The following is a 20,909-nucleotide window of genomic DNA, read 5'->3' as shown; positions in this document are numbered from 1 at the left end:
TCACATAAAAATTCTACAATTTAGGTTTATCATTAGTCTCACTCTCCTTAGATAAGTAATATTTTTTTAAGTTTTAAAGAAGACAATAAAATTAATTTCTAAAATGGCTTCACTCATTTTTCTTGAAAGAACATATTTATGAAATAACACTTTTTTTGTTGAAATGAGAGTTGTCAGCTCTGTTAGAGCCAGTAATAAAGAGCCAATCCCTTCTTGATGTTGGCACTGAGTTGGCACTGTCTCATGGACTTACCTAAGGATTTTAACAATAAAAAGGGATTAAAAGACAGTTTATATTAGTTGATTCTATTACTGGGGTATGGTCTGCTGGCTCAAATGTATGTTATCTATGGCAACAAGAAACCTGTCTCACTCAGACACATATATAAATCGATGTGGACTTTGGGGCACCCTGAAATACAATGTGATCAGAATGTTAACAATAAAAGAATAAATATATTTTCTCTTTTTGTCCATTAAACTAATATATACTTAATGCCTGCCGTATATAAGAAAGTGTATTGTTGTTGGGACATAAAAATGAAGTTGACACCCTTTCCAACTCAGTAACAGGTTTACACAAACAACTATAAAATAAGGCAATAATATATGAAAAGTGCCAAGCAACTACTACACAGAATACAATGGCATTCAAGAATATAGAAGAACATTTCCAGCTGGGGTAATCAAAGAAGGCTTCATGGTAGAGGTGGTATTTTAATTGGGCCTTTATTTGTTCATTTGACAAATGTTGAAATGCATACTATGTTCAGGTAATATGCCAGGTGCTAGGAAAATAAAATTCAAGATGAAATGGATTCTTTCATTTTACTATGTGATAAAATTCAAAAATGTATATGTATATATATGTATGTGCTCAATTTATGTACGTATGTATGTATTTACAACTAAACAAAGTATAAAATAATGAGAGCACTCTTGAAAAATGGGTGGATTTCAACAAAGAAGCATAATCCCCTTCAATGGCTCCCTGAAACCTTTCAGAAAAATTTCAACTGCAAAAATAGTCTCAGGTTTCCTTATGATTAGGCCTCTAAGCAAATACCTTGGTGACTTCCTCTACTGTTTCTTTATCATATCTACTACATAGATATATTCTATTGGCTATTCTATCCTTTCCTATTTTTTTCCCATCCTTTCCTTTCATTCATCTATCCATGTATTTACATATTAATTAAGAGCCCATTATATGCAAGGCAAAGTACAGATACACAGCACTAGACAGGAGAAACAGGGTTCCAGCTCTTGTAGAGTTACATTCAATAGAAGGATATAGATATTAAACTAATTAGACTGGTAATTACATTTGATGTATGCTACAAGGGAAAAATACAGGATTCTATGAGGATATAATGGGAGTTTTAGTCCTTTTTTCCTTTGAGGTATTTGACTTCATGTGTAGTAAGTAACAAATACCCTACATGCCTTGGAAAAATGCAAGCATGGCAAAGGATGCTAGATAAACCCTTAAGACGTTCAGGGAACTGTCACCATAGTGAAACTTTCCAGAGTCCAGATGTCTGGGACATGTCCCAATATTTCTACCAATATGAAGGGCAAGTTGCTTCATCTTATACACTCTACCACTGAGAAAGACACACGTGGGCTTTTTTGGATTCAGGAGATAATATGTACTCTATTCAAATGTTCTAGCTTCAGAAATTTACTGAGTAACTCACATTTTTTAATGGATCCCAGAGCTTCTATGCAAGCTGATCTTGGGCCATACGATCCAGAAGATCCAGTGGTAGCAAAAAATAATTCTTTTAAATGTCATGGATTTGGGGGGAAAGTCTGTCCTCTTCTAATGATAAATACTATCCTTTTGAGAAACAGTTCTGGGTTTGCTACTGGGCTTTCATGACCAAATACCTGACCATGGGACACCGTGTAACCATGTAACATGAGCCGTCCATGGTGAACTGTTCAGTATAACACAAGAGGATACAGAAAGGGAAAAAAATTGGAACTAGGCAATCATGCTTATAGTTGACATCTAGGTGACAGCAACACTGAACCTGAAATGACTTTACAAACACTGTCAGGTCAGTAAAATTTATTAGCTTGGCCTACTTTCAATTTCTGAGACATGCTATGTAAGCTCTTTTCTTCTTAGGGACTTCACACATACTGTTTCCACTACTGCTGAGGCTTTCCCTCTGCTTTTCACAGAGCTGGTTCCTTCTTATTTTTCAGGTCTCAGCTTAAATATCACCACCTGGAATAGGTTTCCCTGACCACACTGTCACACTGTTATCATCTAGCACGTACCTTGCTTTACCTTTTGTGTCATGTATAACAATTTTTCATTATACACTTTTTCTGTTTCTTGAATACTGTGTATCCCACTTTCATTAGACTAAGTCTCACAAGAAAGCAAGAACAATGTCTGTTTTTCTCACCACTGTATACCCAGCAGCTAGTACAGTGTCTTATACACAATAACATTAATATTTATGGAATATGGAATAAATGTGTACAATTACTTGAAGTCTCATCCTCTCAAAGGTGGTATTTAGCCTCCTCCTCCTATGAACCCAATGTACAACTTTTTGCACTCCTTTTTGCACACTGATGGTGATTTCAGAGACTCACCTTAGAAATTAAAGTGCCTAAAGTCAGAAGTTAATTGGAAGTTACTTTTTGGCATTCCTTCCTAAAACTCAGACTGTCAATCTCTATAAATACTATACTACAAGTTAGAGCATAATTCAACATTTAACAAAGAAAGTTCATCATTTCCTATAGGTGATTTTGGCCTAATGTTAATTTTGATAAGTTTCAGAGGTGGCTTAAAACATGGAAACAGGAAAAAACTGAGAAATAGGTATATTTTTATTACAAAATTTCTGAGTTGAAAAATTAGCTTAGGAAGTGAGATGAAAGAAGAGGAGATATAGGCCTGTCTTACTTTTAGGTAGTTATTGAAGAAGTCTCAGACAAAACTTCTACAGTAAAAATGAAGCTTTACTACCTTCCTAAATTTTCAGTTATGACTTTGTAACCTAAGTCTATGGTTTTCATTATTGTCATATTTACACTGAAGAATAAGAAAAACATAAAGCAAAAAATAACTCCTTAAGAATGTACTCATATTTGGGTACTTCTTCCACTTAGTCATCCATTAAATGGTATACTATTAAGAAAATTCCTACAATACTTTGACATCTTCAGTACATGAGAAATATTGATTCCATCATGGAGACATACCTATTTCCCTATCTGTTTCCATATGCAAGTCCTGGATTGGCTTTTTCTCTCCAGACATTTTTCTCCTGTTCTTTTCTGAAGATTACATCATGGGTTTCGTGGGCCCCTGTGGTAGGAAGAAGAGGATAAAGGAAAAGGATGAGATTTTGGAACTATCAAATGTCATGAAAAATAAAACACCACTTACTCAGCAACAAAAACCGTATTATGCAACTAGTATCTTCACTACTGTATCATTATGGATTCCAATATCAGCATTAACTGGTCATTTAAAGTCATCTTCATGATTAGCATCTTTATAACATTTACCTGTCAGGTTAAAAAAGGTTCATGTTTTAACTAGGAGATTAATTACATAGCAGTATAATTCTCTTTAGAAATATTAAACAATAGAGTTTCATTTTGAAAGTCAGTATTTAGCTTAGCCTTAGTTTACCATTGTGCTTCAATATTAATTTACTTGTAATGATATAGTATTTATTCATAGAAATAGTAATAATTTGCATAGTGTTTCACAGTTTTAAGGTATTATCACATGCACTTTCTTATTGTTATCTCAACAATTACAATAATGAAGTGCTACAGGGAACAATATTCAATATCTTATAATAACCTATGATGGCAAATAATCTGAAAATAAATATAACTGACTTTGCTGAACACCTGACTAACATATTATTGTAAATCAACTATACTCCAATAAAAAAATAAATAAGTGAACTTTCTGGAAAAACAAGAATAATGAGGTGCTAGATATATCAATTGAGTATAAGAACAGATGGCATTTGCATTCATGATTTTGTGACCTTAAAAAAAAGTTCTTGATCATATATGAAGTTTTGTATTTGGTAAAATAAACCTACAAACTGAGGCAAAAGATATACCAAAAGTCCCCTAAGTTTAATGTATGTGTCTTCTTAAATTCATTTATTAATTTCCATTCCTTTTCTTGAATTAGTCTTGAATAAGAACTTTAAAGATAACATTACTTCTAAGAAGTCACTGATATTGTGATTTCCTGACTAGTATTATATTTTTCTTCTCCTATTTGTTAGTAAGTTCTTGGATTTTAAATTTTAATAGCAACTAAGATTGAGGTTTGGTATACTATATAAGTATATAGTTAGTCACAATGGTAATTTATAATGAAGCACTTAAAATTGAGCATTTTAATTTTTTTAATGGAGGAAATAAGCTTGTTGTTTTTGTAATAGTAGCACAGGGTACAAACACGTTTAATACTATTTATACTCTATCTTGCATAATGTTACCATGGTAAAATGGACTTCAAATCCAAATAATGGAGTAAATAAACAATATATTATAGTGAAAAAAGTAGAATAATACAGAGCAAAGATGGAAACAGATTATAAGGCCATCTCTAACTCTTCACAAAAGTAACTACAACTGACCCTTGAAAAACATGAGTTTGAACTGTGTGGGTCCACTTACACAGATTTTTTTCTTTCAATAGTAAATACTATAGTACTATGATTCAGGGTTGGTTGAACTTCTGGAATACTGAACTACAGATAAAGAGGAATGGTAACCAGGGATATGGAGGGCCGACTGCAAGTTATACACAGAATTTTGAGTGTGTGGAGGGTCAGCTCGCCAAAATTTCATGTTGTTCAAAGGGTCAATTGTACAAGTCTTGTCATTAAAACCACCTTGGTGTCTTCTTTCCCACCAGCACCCTCAACACATACATTGGGTTTTACATTGTAGAAAGTTTGGAACATTCAGAAGAATATAAAGAATGTAATTTATGGGGCTTAATTATTTCCAGTTCTATCTTATGGAGATAAATATTAACATTTTAGTTTATACTGTCCCAGTCATTCATATACATATACATATATATTTATATTGTGTACACTTTGTTTTCATACTTTATGGCTGAGATGAGAAAAATTTAAAAATAAAATTTTTCTTTGGCCAGTAGGGCCTCCTCCTTCCCTTTAGCATGTGTTGTTAATCTGCATTAGCCACACCTCCTTAGGAGATAATGTTTCTTCTTAACAACTCCGTAAGAAATAAACTTGTAAGGGGTCATGATCCACGACCCACTACTTGTTTTGTACGTGTAGCTCTGTATTATGTAAACTGTCAATGATACATCATTTGGCATATAAACATTTGCCTCAAGAACTTATATAACTGTTCTTTAAACTCTAATGAGTGGAACAGTTCTCAGAGCTTTCTGAAAGACTGTTTACTGGGTTAAATCTTCAGGCTGGCTTGAAAAATTTTCCATTTCTTTCTTAGATTGACTATTGATTAATTTTTTGTCAACATATACATAAAATTAGAGTTGTCTTGAGTGCTTTTTTGGTACTTGTTTTTGTCATTACATATCTCCCCATCATTAAATAGTCTTGTAAAATATGAAAGGCATAAATTTGGGGGAGTATGGGAGGAGTGTCAAAATACATTCACAGTCACGTGAACAAAAATTAGTCATGGTCACTTAAAAATCAATACACCTATAAGAAAATTAATATGCATAAGAGTTGGCTAATTAAAAATATATCCATGTTTTTATTAACATACACTTTAATTTTTTTTCTTATATTACAAGAACTGTATTTTGTTCTTTGTGTTACTTAGAAAGTAAAATTCTCCTATAAGTATACTTCCCTCTAAGAGTTTAGTATATATTCTCCTAGTTATAATGTGCTTTTAAATGACTACACAGTATTTCATCACATGGATTTACTATAATTTAATCAACCTCAATGTTGGGCATTTAAGCTACTTACAATAGTTCACTATTCATGTGTATTTTGCAGACCCCTGAACATAAATCTTTGAGTCCTTCAACAAAATCATGTTAAATTTATCTTACTTATATATGTAATTATTAAAGTCACATGAATTTCAATTCTTTGAACCTCAGCTTCTTTATCTGCAAAATTAGGGGGTCAGATCAGAGTTCTAGTATGCTCCAACTATAAAAATACTTGTGTTCAAAACATAGTAGATCTTTAATAATCAGGTGAAACTATTTGTGAACTCTTAGAAGAAACATGAGACAAAATTCATGCCTCTCAAAGGAATACAAATAGGGTGTGTGTGCGTGTATGTGTGCATATGTAGGACAGGGACAAACAGAATCAATACACAGCACTTATTTTCCTATAATATCACTTTCACTTCAGGATTTAGGGATAGTTTTTTTCCCCTTTCTTTCTGTTAAATGTATTAGAGTTAAATACAAAAGTCACACTAATTTTCAAGATAAAAATAAATTATTTGAAAAAATTTTTCTGAGTGTGTCCCTTTGAGCTCTGCCCCAGGTATCAGGATGTATTTCCCACTTTTATTATGCAAGGCTCTGATTAATTGAAGAGGAGGAAGAGTAATCAGTGAACTCAAACCATTTGAGAACTGTATCACATTTTTAGAGTAATTAGGACATTTGAAGTAGTCTTTGGCCTTGGGATCTAAAAACAAATTCACTCCACTGCCTCACTGAGAACTTGTCAATGGGTTAAGGTTTGTCTGACTTTGCTAAATCAAACCTGTCCCATCTTGCTTTTCTACAATTCTATGCAACTTCTATCATTTCTCTTAGAACCAGAGGGCCAAGGTCTAGCCTTTCTCAACATACTTACACGGAGTATTGATCACTGGATATAATTTCTCACTCATTGCTTTATAATTTTGTATTTAGTGGATGGTTTTTACTTTCACAGTCATCAACGCTACTTCAAAAGCTCCACGTATGTTCACATTAAAAAGACCATAAGCTTGCTTTAAAAAAAAGTTTTTAAAAGACTTCAAGGATTAAGTAAAAAGAACTGGCCAAAAGCAGCTAGATTTTTCCAACACAGAAGGATGAAGGAAAATCTGATATATAAAAAGTTGAATTATGGCATTTCAAAATAAATGGACTAAAAAGCCAGTTTTTCTTATAAAAATTACTTGCTGCAACGTAAACAGCGATTAAGAGCATACCTTGTCAGGGACTCGGTTTTTTAACTTCAAAATTAACACGCAACGTTCAAAGGACACAAAATGATGTGCAAGATGACGTACACTCGAAGTAGAAAATCTAAAAAATAGTTCTGTATTTCTACTCCCTTCCTGCTGACAGCAAGTAACTTTACTTTTTCTCCTTGTAATCCACTTATTAAATTTTTTAAATTAACTTTTTTAAAACGGCTGCTCAGTGGCCAAAATTGGCACGCAGATACAAAAGATCACCAACAGGGTCCCATTGGGACTCATTCCGCCACGAGTCTCTGGGCCGCCCCATCCCCTCAACTGAAAAAAATGAAGAGAAAAAGCTCTCAGAACGCCCAGAAACTAACGGCTAAAAAGGACTCTCCCTCTCGGTTAAACTTTCTTCCAGAAGCATTCTGGGTCCTGGCTCGTTTCCCGAACAGCTGAGAGCGGGTGGTCTGGGCGGGGAGTTCAGGCCAGTCTCAAGGCTCTGGGAGTGACCTTAGGACTCCTCCCTCCTCGGCTCCGAGTGGAACAGAAACGAAGATAAAATGTATAAAATAGCGACCTGAGGTAACTTTGCAAATGAATCTGCAGCATTTTCTCCGACGCTAGAAACCCGCTTGTGAGAAGAAATCGGAGACCAAGCGGCCGCCTCAAACCAAACGAGGACTACGCCCTGGGCGCCGGCAGGCTGACCCGGAAGTGCTCGGCGGCGGCGGCGGGGGCGGGGTCGCGGCCAGACCGGCGCACACGCGCGCGCTCCCCGCGGAACTCCCGCGGGCGCCTCGGCGCTCTCCTGGAGGCGCGCCCGAGCCGCCGCGGCCGCCGCCAACATGGCCGAGACGAGTGAGGAGGTGGCGGTGCTGGTGCAGCGGGTGGTGAAGGACATCACCAACGCCTTCAGGAGGAACCCGCACATGTGAGTCGCGCGCCGGCGGCGCCCCCGCCTCTTCCGCCTGCGAGGGTCGTCAGGGGCGGGCGGTGGCGGGACCAAGCCTCGAACCGACCTCGGGCGGTGGGTCCTGGCCCGCGCGCCCTCCTCGCACGAGCTGGCGAAGCGAGGTCGGGGCCGGACGATTGTCGGCCGCCGCGGGGCTAGCTTTCTGCTACCGGAACGCGCGAGCCAACGAGTCCCTAGAAGTGACCTCGGAAAATCAAAACATAGCGACTTTGGTTCTCCTCCCTCTCACCGCTTTCCCAGGAGTTCATGAAACTCAAAAGACTTCACTCGTGTGTCCACGTCCTACATCCGTTTAAGGTTCACGGGTACACTCAGTGTGGGTCTGGTCTGTATGTGCTTTGTTAACACAACTCTTCTGACGTTCGTCCCGGACGTTGGTAGGAACGGGTTACCGATCATCTTATTCTCCATGGGCCAAACCCCCCCACTTTACTAGCCAAAGGTAGTTTGAAGCTGCTTTTGACTTTCGCCTCAGTTGTCCCAAGATTGTAGAGGGACTTCGATTGAAACATTTTGCTTTGAAGATGAACAGTGCATTCTCAAGAGTGTAGCTTCTGTAGGCACAGGTTGGTTCTGGTGTAAAGCAGATGAAACCTCGACACTTTTTAGCATTAGCTGATTCATAGTTACAGGGAGCATATTGACTCTTTTTCAGTTCAAACACTGCTCTCTTTTTAAGTAGGACACCACAGAACTGACACATGTCTCCCTCCTTCCTTTCCATTTTACATGGAGTACGCCGGGCAGATACCAACACTTATGCTTTTATGTAATGATTGAAGAGAAAACTATTAAAGGAGAGATATATCTACACCTTATACAAAAGAGTAAGGAAAAGGCAAGAGTGTAGCTCTTTTCCCATCCATCCTCCTTCATCCCTCCTCCCCTCAAAAGAAAGAATATGGAATCAAATTTTACGTTATTTTCACTTTAACTGCTTTTGGAATTATTTTTAATATTTTATTCTTTAAATCGGAGCACATGAATTGCTCTTTTAAAAAAATTCTAACTCCATAAGCTTTTCTGCTTAAAAGAGGTGCTAAACCTTCATCTAAATGAAGTTTGCTTTTCCTTCAAGGTTGATGCCCTCAGATGTCTTGCTCCCTTGTGGCACTCAATTAGAGACTTGCAACTGTGCCTCATTAAAAACAAAACAGTGCTGGCCTCGAAACACACCTGCCACCTCTGACAGCATCCACTTCCTTTCCTCTTGTGACTGCTGCCTTTTTCAGAATGACAGTGTTTGGAATGATTTCCTGGCAGTAACCATAGTGGATACTAGGCCTTCTAAAAAATGCTTTGATGTCTTGTTGTATGTCAGTCTTTCAATCCCTTTTTGAGAATGAGAGCTTTACTGCGAATAAGAGACATCTTCAAAAAAAAAAAAAAGTTGGATACATGAAGGGCCTATTTTCTCATCATTGGGGTTATTTTTCTTAAAGAAATTAGGGCAGAGGTTAGAAAGAAGTCTAAAAGTGCAGTAATCATCTTAGTTTCTCTACTTTGAATTAGATTAGAAAAGCATCAGTATTTTATATTTGAAGAAACGAGATATAGTGTTCATTGGCTTGGCAGGTTGACACAGTGCAGTTTGGATCACATCTCAGCTCTTCTGGGATCATATTTATGGAAACTCATAAAGGATTTTAATGCCTGCCCTCCCAGAATCGTAGTTTCATGATGAGATCTCATCAGTGTGCTCTCTATCAATACATGATTTACAATTATTAATGAACATTTGGGTCATTCAAGATTTAAAAGTTTGTTGTGCATTTGATATAATTTGAAATAATATATAAATAGGTCTGAAAATTTAAATAGCTCATTGTTTAATATTAATCTTCGGGTATATTGTACTATATATTCCCTACAATAACAATATCTTCAGGAACATTATAACGCATCTTTAAAAATGTCTCATAATTTGGACTTTTCAAAATTGCCTTTTCTCCTTCCCTTCATCTAACCCTTTTACTTCCAAAATAAGTAGGCTATATTTCTAGTTAAAAGGAAAAAGCATCATTTACCTTCAAAGTAAGTACCTAATTACATTTTTCAGTATTATAAAAGAAAGCTTTTCATTCTTTACTTTTTGTTTTCCTTTTTTCTCCAAATACAAGATAGATTGCAATTTTATTAGCCAATATCTACCCTGGTAAACATACTGGCTTTGTGTCTGGAAATCTGTAGGCAGTAGGAGTTAAAGATGCAGTGGGTGAAATGAGGATTTTGTTACTGGTGGGTGTGGCTAGGTTACCCTCTCTCAGCCTTAGTTTCCTCTTTATCTTGTGAGGCTGATGAAAACACAGGAAAAACACCTCACAGAGTGCCTTGCATTTAATTGCCACTAGGTAAATATGTTCCTTAGAACATATATTGGCCTACTGAATGGTGAATGTGAAGCACTTCATAAACTGAAAAATACCATGCAAGTGTTATTTGTGTGGTTGACTCCAAGAGAATACTAATGGAAAAACAACTGAAAACTTGAACCAATGACAGGCATTAGCTTAATGTGTAGACCCTGTGTAACGTGGAAGATAGTTTACAGCGTAATTAGGATCATGTCAGCATTCTCTTATCCAGAAAGTTATTTTTTTGTTATTCTATTTAAAATTTATTGAACTCTCACTGTTTATGTAGGTACCATCTTCACAGTATTGAATAGGAAGAAGTATAAAATGCAGTTCTTGTACTCAAGGCACTCACAGAAATATCTGTGATGATGGTAATCTTCTACATCTGTCCTGTCCAATATGGTAGCCTCTAGCCATGTGAGTGGTGTGAAAGAAGTAAATTTTAAATTGTACTGAATTTTAATTGATTTATACATTATGGTTACATGTGCCTGGTGACTACTGTATTGCACAGCACAGGTCTAGATGGAGACCTAAGACTTAGTGTATGAACAGTACGTTAACCCTGCAAAGCAGTTTATAGTAAAGGTTGGACCAGCAGTATGGTAAGCAAGTGCTGCATGAGTCTATTAGAAGTTAAAAGGCTGGGTTTGTCTGGGCTAGTGCTGTTAGGGGAGGTGAATTTTTGAGTTGTACTTTGAAGACAAGGTAGGATTTACAGTCTTGGAGAGGGAGCCAAAGACCTCCACAAGGAGCAATGAATTGGCTAAAAGTAGCACAATGTGATTGGAAAGACAAAGTAGGGCCATATTATGGAAGTACTTGACTATCTGACTTAATGTCATTCATTCCATGCATGCATTCAGTAAAAGAACATCTCTATTTGACAAATACAGTGCTGCTATCTAGGTATACAGGGCTGGGAGTGGCGTATTGATGAGCACACTCCACTTCCCTGCCCAATGGAAGTTTAAACAGATCAACACACAGATTATGAAAAGATCCCCAAAGGATAAGAAGGATATTTTAAAAGAATAATAACAGAGAGGCCTAATTTAGATTAGAAGGTCAGGATAGTTTTTCTGAGGAAATAGCAATTAAATGGAGACATGAGGCATGGATAAAATTTGGCTCAGGGAAAATATACTTCCTAGGCACTGGGTAGGCCCCAATGAGAATTTTTGAGTAAAACCTCTTAATGGAAGGCAGTTTTAGATTGTCTGCAAGTTGAACTGAAGAATAGGAAACCATAGAATCTTTTTACTTTTTTTTTAAATTTATGTATTTATTTTACAGTATCATTTTTTAAATTGAAGTATAGTTGATGTATAATATTCTGTTACAGGTATATAACATAGTGATTCACAAATTTTTAAAGGTTATACTCAATTTATAGTTATTATAAAATATTGGCTATATTCCCCATGTTGTACAATACATTCTTGTAGCTTATTTTATACCTGATAGTTTGTACCTACTATGAGGAAACCGTAGAATCTTAATTAACTTCTTATACTTGATTTTTAATCTATCTATTTAGACAATAGTATAGTTGTAAAAGTTTGGGTTTGCAGTTTCACAGTCCTAGATTTGAACCTTGGCTTGTCATTTACTAGCTGGGCAACTCAGACAAGACATTCCTCAAATGGAGTTTAAATTTCTACTTTTAATAAATGAAATAGTGTTTATAAAACCTGACACACAGCATTGCATATAACAAAACACTCAGTAAATGGTAGTAATTTTTGTAGCTGTGTTCTAAATAAATCAGTAATATAATTTCAGTGACACAGAAAGTTGGTAATCTTTAGGACTGAGAAAGCCTGTGAGGTCTCTGAAATATCTTAATCACCAGTAAAGTGTTAATTATCAATATGCAAGGGTCAGTTCATTTAGATTTTTTGCTGACTTCCCTTTTTGGTCATTATGAAAATCTAATAACCATTAGATTTAAAAGATTTGTACCATTTCCTGAATACTTTGGCTGTTTTCTCTTCAGTCACTCTGCATTACAAGGTTCAGTTAGTATTTGGGGACCATCCTTCTTTCCTGAAAGGAAGCTGGTCAATATTAGTCTTATAAATAATAAATGGACCTACTCCAGTTAGACTGATGATGTTTCTTAAAAGTACAGACAAAAAGAGCTGTCTAAACATGAGGAACAAGGTCATTATCAGTGTTATGTGAACCTTGAACTTCATCTGGAAGCCAGTGGGTCCCCACTGTGAAGTGGAGTGCTGAGGGGGGTGTACCGTGCTGTGGATGATCTTTTTAAGTAAATGTGTAGATTCCTTCCATGTTGCTATTCCTTTGGAGCAGCCTTCAAAGGTAACCTCAAAAGTGAACACTGTAGTTCCTCTTTGAGAAGATTGAAACTTGATCGCTGTCCCAAACCTTCATGTCTTTAAAAATCCTGTGATGTTGTTAATACAGGTATTTACTTAAGTATCCTTCTTAAATACCAGGAACCTAAAAATAAAAAAGAATGGAATTTGCTGGTAGTGAAAGAGTTAGAAATTTCTCTTACAAGACTATTTCATAAGGAAATAGCTGGAGATATATTTGATATTTACAGCACATTCATTACAACCATGAATGATACAAGAATTATACAGGAAAATATTTAATGTGAATTGTCAGTTTTAGAAAAAGGATTATAGAAGAATACGTCCAATATAATCCCACTTTGTAAACTAAGGGAAGGCATTGTTATTCTTGTATTTCAGATGAGGATACTGATGGCAAGTATCTAGTCAAATTCATGTTGATCACTGGTAGAATGGAGCCTAACTAGAACCATGGACCTTAGAAGATTGAGTGCTTTTGTTTCTATATCCTACTACCTCTCTTTTAGTGGTTTTTTTTTTCTTCCCTAGTGCTTAATATTCCCTGATATGACCACTTTCATTCTCTTTATATGAGAATAGTTGTAGGGTTTCTCAGTCATAAAATTTGAAACCTGGATGAGACCTAGCAGCCCATTTCTCTTATTTAGAGATACAGTGCAGTTCCTGTATTTTACAGATGAGGAATTTGAGGGCTATAGAGGCCAACTGAGAGGAGATAGAGATGTCTAGAGAGAGAGAGAGACAGAGAGATATCTATGTCATATTTACAGAGCTAGAATTTGGACCTGCTGTGTTAGAAGGAAATCAGAGGTAGTGTTTTTGAAGCAATATTCTTTGAAAACTATTTTATTTGAATATTACCACTGAAGTGCAGTGATGATCAGAGTTTCAGTAGCAGTTACTGAGCACCTACTATATCTAAGACATTCTTGGTTTTTTAAAATTATTTCTTGGAAGAACAGTAGCCAATTAAAGCAATGAATTATTGTTGCAGATGGTTCTGTCCTTTCATTTAGGATACCAAATAATTAGTTGGGCATTTCATTTTTGGTGTGAATAGTGAGCAAGGCAGATTTTTACATTGTGAATTTAAATAACTACCCCACCTCTCCATGGGCTATACCCAGAAACTAGAATTTTTCACTCTTCTTATTCTTTTATTCATATTGTTGACTTTTGCCGTTATTTAAGTGTCATAAATGGTTGTTAGATCTCAGAAAACAGACTTTCTTGAAATAATTACACTGAATTTATTTTTTTTACTATAATTCTAGTTTATTTTTTAAGTGTTCTTTTTTTATGTAGTTAACACTTAAACACCAGAAAATATCAGAGACTTAGACATATATTCAGTTATAGATCTCGATATGGCTAATTATCCTAATAGTGAATTAGATTAGACAGATTTCATATCACCAAATACAAATAAGTATTTTGAAATACTGGTCATTGGCCTCATATGCTCTCTCAACATGGCCACATTCTTCCTAAGAATTTTATTTATGTTACTGGAATGGAAAAATGCTAACATTTTATTGCACATACTGACACAAATTCCTAGCAGAACCATCAGCTTTGTGTAGTCTAGGACCACCTAGTTTTATTCATTTTTGCATTTTCAGAACCTAACACAATTCCCAGTACATTGTAGTACTCAGAAAATGTTTAGATACTACTGGCATGATGTATCAAAACACCCGTGAGTCAGCTGAGTCGGTTGTCAGGACAAAAAGCCTTAGGTCCCAAAATCTCCTTGGGAGTTAAATCAGCTTGAAAGAATAGTTAGTTGCTTGCAATCCCTACAGCACCCTCTTTTATTGATCTATCCCTATGTCACTAATAAGGTGATCAGTAGAAGGTAGGTTACTTTCGAGCTGTCCAGTTTAGAGTTTCCAGGAAGCATTTTCTTTTAGTTCCACAGCCTCCCACCAGTTTGTGATGGTGGCCTAACGAAAGAAGAATGCTTTTTTTACGACCTGTAATTAAGCAAGTTTCCTCTTTGCATCTATCAACCAACCTGCTGTCTTGACGGGAATCCAAGGGGCTTCTATAATAAATAATGTTAGACACAAGCTCTGAAAACCAGTTCTTTATTCTGTTTTTTTAAAATACACTTAAAATATCTATTTAGACACTCTAAAAATACTGTTATTTATGTCAGCTACTCTTGTTAAAAGGTTTCTTGTTGGTTATTCATTAATTAAGGGAAGGACATACAATTTGAACAAAAATACTTCACATATGGAAGAACTGTAAATTCTTTATAGTTGAAAGGCATATATGCAGATTTTACAAAAACTTTTTTATGGTTTTTTTTTTTGCCAATTTATTTGCTATGTAAGTCAGCTGCCCTATGTATTGTTTAAGTCTATGCCTGTAATGTAAATTAACTTAAGTTGAAGTGGATTAAGGGATAGAGAAGCCACCATAGATGAAAATGATCAAATTCTGAAATGTATTTTGTGTTTTAACAATATTTATTAGCATTTTTTCAATTCAGAACTGAATAAAGGATTAAAAAAGAGTCTCACTGACAATGTAATTTTATTGATAATTTGCTCCACATATTAGCACACAAGTGTAAATACATTTTTTAAAAATAGAAGTAATGTGTAAAATAATTATAAAATTTAAACTGTATAAGAATAAAATCCTCTCCCCCAAGGGTTCTTGGTATCCTTCCAAGAAAATTTTTAATGTATCTATATACCTTTTTAAAAATTTGTACAAATGGCTTTGTGCTATACACTGTGTTCAGCATTTTGGTTTTTTGTTTGTTTCTTGGCACCCTTTCCGTACCAACGTATGCAGATTTACCTCATTATTCTGTTTTACAGCTCTATCACATGGATGAACCATATTTATTTTACCAGTCTTATATTTACTGATACACATTTTGAATATTTCCAGTTTTGTTGTAATGTTGCCATGAATATCCAGTGAATTCATATGTTTCAGCATTGGATAATTTCTGAACAGTGGAATCACTGGGTCAAAGGGTATATGCACTTAAAAAAATTGACAGACATTTTAAAATTTCTATCCAACGATTCGACTAGTTTTCATTCCTGTCAACAGGGAGTATAACGTAATACTTTTCCCATATTCTTATTAGTATTAGCAAACTTTTAAAAAATTATTATTTCTCCCAATCCAGTGAGTGAGCTAAATAACATTTTTAAGAAAGGGAAATGTGTGTGGTTTTTTTTTAATTCCCTGTAGGATTTGAAAATTTTTGAAAAGGCTGGTATTCTTATCTTTAATTCATTTTTATGTTTTACATATTAAGAGATGAAATTGGCCTGATCCCATGTCCTGAAGCTAGGTATAACCGGAGTCCCATCGTCCTGGTTGAAAACAAACTTGGTGTGGAGAGCTGGTGTGTCAAGTTCCTTTTACCATATGTCCACAACAAGCTCCTTTTGTACAGAACAAGAAAGCAATGGCTGAACAAAGATGGTAAGTATGGAGTCTACTCTCTTTTATTTTTAGAAGCAGCATGAAATATAGTGGGAAGAACACTCTCTGGTGTTGGCATTCCTGGATTCTAGTTCTGGCTTTTTCATTCACTACCTGGTCAACTGCATAACCTCTCTATCAAGTGAGGAGATTGGACTCATCACTAGTTTCCTAATTTTGCATCCATAATGATTCTATGGAAGGTGCCTCAAACAGAGTACCAAGCCCCCTACTGCAAACAGAAATTCTGATTCTATTTTTTTATGTATTGGGGTCATTTGTAAGATATTTGAAGAAAGCATCTTATGGCTAAAAAAAGTTTGAAAATCTGTGAAGTGGACTCTAGTCCCTACAAGCTCTAATTCTCTAGTTTATAATCCTTTAGTACTTTATGAACAATAGAAGTCATTTAGTAGCGGTCCAAATGAGATAACCACAAAGGGGTGTGATGGTGGTAGTTATACTGTGAAACAGCTCAGTGGTTTATGATGGTGCTGTTGCACTATGAATCCCACTTAAGTTCAGGCCCTCTGTGTCCTGTTCCTATGCTGAAATGAGCAAAAGAAAACCATCCCAGCCTTCGTTTCTTTTGCTCCTCTGAGACAGTTCTTGGCTGCATCAGACAATCCCTCTTCATCCCACCTAGTGTCTTTTCCTAGTTTTCCCCCTATATGTGATATTAAGCCTCCATGTACACAAATTCTTTTTACCTTTTAGTCAGTAAAACCTGAGTTCTCACTGTTTTGAAGGGTACTCATCCAAGACCAAATTCTCAACTGTTTCTATAAGGCTCCTTCCCTATCTCACACAACAGTACTTTCAAAAGTGCTCAGTCAGCCTGGTGGCTAATTTTGAATAAGAACTTTGTTTCCTAGAGAATTTTAATTGCAAGTTCAGTAGCCATTACCAAGGGCCTACTCATACTAGATGCTGTTCCAAGTATTGTGAGGGATAAAAAGGGTGAATAATACTATTTCCTTTACTCAAGAAGCTTACAGTTGAGTGAGAAACAGTCTATTTGTGGAGAGTAATGTTGCCAGAGGTAAGCTATACCAATTTCCTTGTGTCCCTCTCAGCATTGTCTTTAACACACTGCCATAATAGGTTAATAGCACTTTTCCCTGTTTAGACCAGTAGAAAAGGGAGTCTGATTTGAAGATTTAATGTGAAATAGTTTCTGTTTTCTGTGTGATTGTTTCACTCAATTAGTCCCCTGGTATATATTTCTTAATTATAAGGCTTTGTCTAAGTTTACGGCACAGCGTAAGTTTGTGGCAGAAACCTAAAGGCGTAAGTTTAAGCAGAAACTTAAAAGTAAGGACATTTATCTGTTGTTAGACCCTCTTTCATTCTGCATTCCATAGTGGTTCTCAGCAACGTTAAGGTACAAAGTAGCACAATGTGAATCCCATCAAGTTATTTTTTGCCAAACAGAGCTGTATTGTGTGTTGTGGCACACAGAAATGTGTAATTGAGCCAGTACATAACTAACTCTGAGGGGGAGACAGATGATGATCTAATAGAGAAGAGAAGTATGAATTTTAACATATCAAATTTTAACATATCAACAACAAAGGTTGTTGTTTCAGATTATTACCTTTTACCCATTCAGATGCTAGTCCAGCCCACTTTCTTCCTGCAGTCTTCGAAGTTCTTCTCTCCATTTCCCTATTTCTTGTGTGTCTGACAGTGCACTGCAGGCTTTGCTAAATCTCCTCATTGTGCAGCTTTATCTTGATAGGCCCAGGAGGCCCAGGCGGAAGATCAAATGGTTAAGCTCACTTACACCAATAGCTGGCATCTAAGCTTTGAATTCTGATGCAACTGTGCGTGTGTACAGAAGCAGCTTGATTTTATCCTAACCTCTATTCTCATGGAAGTTGTTTTCAATTTCACTTTTTTGTGGCCAGAGACAGTATAGTTCAGTGAAGTGTTATATACTACTCAGGTTATTTTTTAAATTACTGGTAAAAGTATGGAAGTGAGTTTCTGATTTGACAAAAAATGATACCTGCAAATACTGACTAACATAAGAGTATTTTGCTAAACTTGAGAACTGAAGCAATTAGAACACAAAGGAGAATCTTGCTAAGAAAAGAAATTAAAAATATTAGAGAAAAGCAGTTATTTCATGAGAATACTATATACCTTTTAAAATTTTTTGTAGAAAATGTACATATAAGAGCCAAGTGAAGAAAGCTGGCAATTTAAGAACAATTTCAGAAATGCCCATGTCTGTGTGATTGATCATACCAAAATCCTAGGCATCCCTAAGAATGTATTCTGTAACTTCAGGTGACCTTTATTCTGGAGATACTTTTTTTTCTTCAACCAAACTGGATTCATGCTCTCACTAATGTGCATAATTCTTTACATGTTTGGAAATCATCTGTATTAGTCAGGGTTCTCCTTAGCAACAACCAGTAGAAACTTTATATGTATGTATGTATCTATATTATATACATGAAATGAATATATATATATTGGGCCATTTATATATATATATAATATATATATATATATATAAAATGAGATACATTATGATGAATTGGTTCACATGGTTATGAAGGTTGAAAAGTCCTACAATCTGTGTTTTGCAATATGGGAACCCAGAAAAGCTAGTGATTTAATTCAGTTTGAGTCTGAAGGCTTGAGAACCAGGGAAGCCAGTGGTTTAAATCCCAGTCTGAAAGCTGGAGAAGACAAGATGAGGTGTCCCAACTCAAGCAGACAGAAAGGAAGCAAAAAAGGAGAGTGAATTCTTCCTTATTCTTCCTTTTGTTCAGTTCAGGTCCTCAACATTTTGGATGATGTTTGTCCACAGTGGGGAGAGCAATCTACTGAGTCTAGAGATTCAAATGTCACTTTCATCTGGAAATACCCTCACAGTCTCACTGTCAGAAATAGTGTTTAATAATGTTTAATCTGTGCACCCCAGAGCCTGTCAAGTTTCACCATAGTTTAACCTGAACAGACCATCACAGCCTCCCTGTTTAATTACCTAGAGAGAAACTAATATTTTTTAAAACTCTGCTGTAGTAATAGCCATATTTGGTTTGGGAGAAGGTTGATTTTAGAACTCTGATTTTAGAAAAATTGTTTTGAAAAATCCATGGCAAAAACAAAAAGCAAGAGAGAAGTCCTCAGCATTGGAGCCCTGAGTGCCTAGTGCCCTGTCCCGCACTCTGACTGTCTCTAGTCTGCCCTTCCATCGTCATCTTTTACTTCTCCCTCTTTTTCTCAGCTCCCATTCTCAGTCCATCACTGAGCTATCACTTATCTCTCCACTTCGTACTTCTCATCTGGACAAATATTACCTCATAGCTGATCTCCATTTTCAGTCTCTGTTCTGTAATCCAAGTCCATCATGCCACTAGCCAGTCATTTCAAACAACGCTTCTTAGAAACATAGTTTGAAAGATGCTTTTCCAAAATATATATCTGCTCCTCTTATTTCGTGATGCCTATAGGGACAAGGTGGAGTCAAACTCCTTGGCATGGTATCCAAGGGCCTTCACAGTCTATCTCCAGGCTACATTACCAGCTTTTTCCTCTGCTTTATGTTCAGCATCAAAGGTTGTAGACGCTCAGCCCCCCAACCTGAAGCCAGCCCACATGTATATTTCGTTCTGGCTTTATATAATGTTTTTAAAATTGTTTTTAATTAGTTGGATAAACATTTCAAATCAGGATGAACTTTTAAAATGAGGATGGAAATCTGGATTTCTGTCTTCACTTGAAAAATGAGAAGCCTTGGGTGCATCCATTTTTGCACAGCAGCAGTTAGGGCTCATAGCCTCTGCTTTTCTTGACGAGGCAAGCCTGTTCCAGTTGACTACAACCTCCTCATGTCCTTCAGACGTTAAGGCAGTGTCATGTGCTACATATCAGATTTGCTTTGCTACTTTTTTGCTATTTATTTGAACCCTAGAAAACTTTGAGTTTCCAGCTATTTGGTATACATTCCAGCTACAACCCGCACTGTTCCTTTCTTGAACTTTGCTGTTGTACTACTCCGTTACTTCCATGCTTTTGCTGAGGTCAGGTTCATGTCTAATGTCATTATTGTTGTCTTTGCTGACACACACATGAAGCCTGTTTGCTCTAGGAAGCAGTCATTACTCCTCTGCACGCCTATGGGAGTCCTTATTCATACTGCTTGAACAGTGGAACTTACCACACTTTATTGTAGTTGATTATTTAAACAGCATTTTCCCCATCTAAATTGTGAGTTTGTTAGGGGGATTGTGGCTTGTCTTTATTTATTTACTCATTACTTTTATGTGTTCAATAGTAACAAGAGTTTGGTAAACAAAAGGTTTTAGCTTGGTCTGACTATTGATTCAGTAACTATATTCTATCATAAACAGAGCTTTTCTCGTATTTACCACATAGTTTTACCTCAAGCCTCTCTTCTTGTGGTATCCTGAATGTATTTTAGAGGAAGAGATTAATCAGTCCAAGTTGACCTTGGATTTATTTCCAGATGCATGAAAACATATCTCTGTTAGGGATAGTTGTCAAACTCAGTGCCCAATACCAGGTGACTGTTCACCTTGGGCCATTTCTAGAATGCAGTGCAGCAAAGAAAGCATGTTGATT

At 36.1% G+C, this 20,909-nt stretch overlaps 2 protein-coding genes across 3 annotated transcripts in view; one reads left to right on the top strand and one right to left on the bottom strand.

Annotated features, from left to right (window-relative positions):
• C4H9orf135 (chromosome 4 C9orf135 homolog) overlaps positions 1 to 7,883 on the bottom strand; it is a 240,842-nt gene extending 232,959 nt beyond the window's left edge. The window contains exons 1-2 of one of the 2 annotated variants that reach the window (XM_032477817.1): positions 7,748 to 7,883; positions 3,232 to 3,337 (exon numbers count right to left, since the gene is read on the bottom strand). The gene's annotated coding sequence lies outside the window, so the exon portion shown is untranslated. Of the gene's footprint in view, positions 1 to 3,231; positions 3,338 to 6,848; positions 7,076 to 7,747 lie in introns of those variants that run through there. The other variant, XM_032477818.1, reaches the window with a different exon arrangement.
• A 17-nt stretch (positions 7,884 to 7,900) lies between these two features.
• Positions 7,901 to 20,909, top strand: part of PTAR1 (protein prenyltransferase alpha subunit repeat containing 1) — a 47,474-nt gene continuing 34,465 nt past the window's right edge. The window contains 2 exon segments of the mRNA XM_032477813.1: positions 7,901 to 8,101; positions 16,138 to 16,307. Coding sequence (XP_032333704.1) covers positions 8,016 to 8,101; positions 16,138 to 16,307 — 256 coding nt within the window. The 5' untranslated portion in view covers positions 7,901 to 8,015.

Source organism: Camelus ferus, chromosome 4, assembly GCF_009834535.1.
Source record: "Camelus ferus isolate YT-003-E chromosome 4, BCGSAC_Cfer_1.0, whole genome shotgun sequence".
NCBI classification, from domain to species: domain Eukaryota; kingdom Metazoa; phylum Chordata; class Mammalia; order Artiodactyla; family Camelidae; genus Camelus; species Camelus ferus.
The sequence above is the reverse complement of the archived record's forward strand: the minus strand, read 5'-3'. Positions and strand labels throughout refer to the sequence as shown.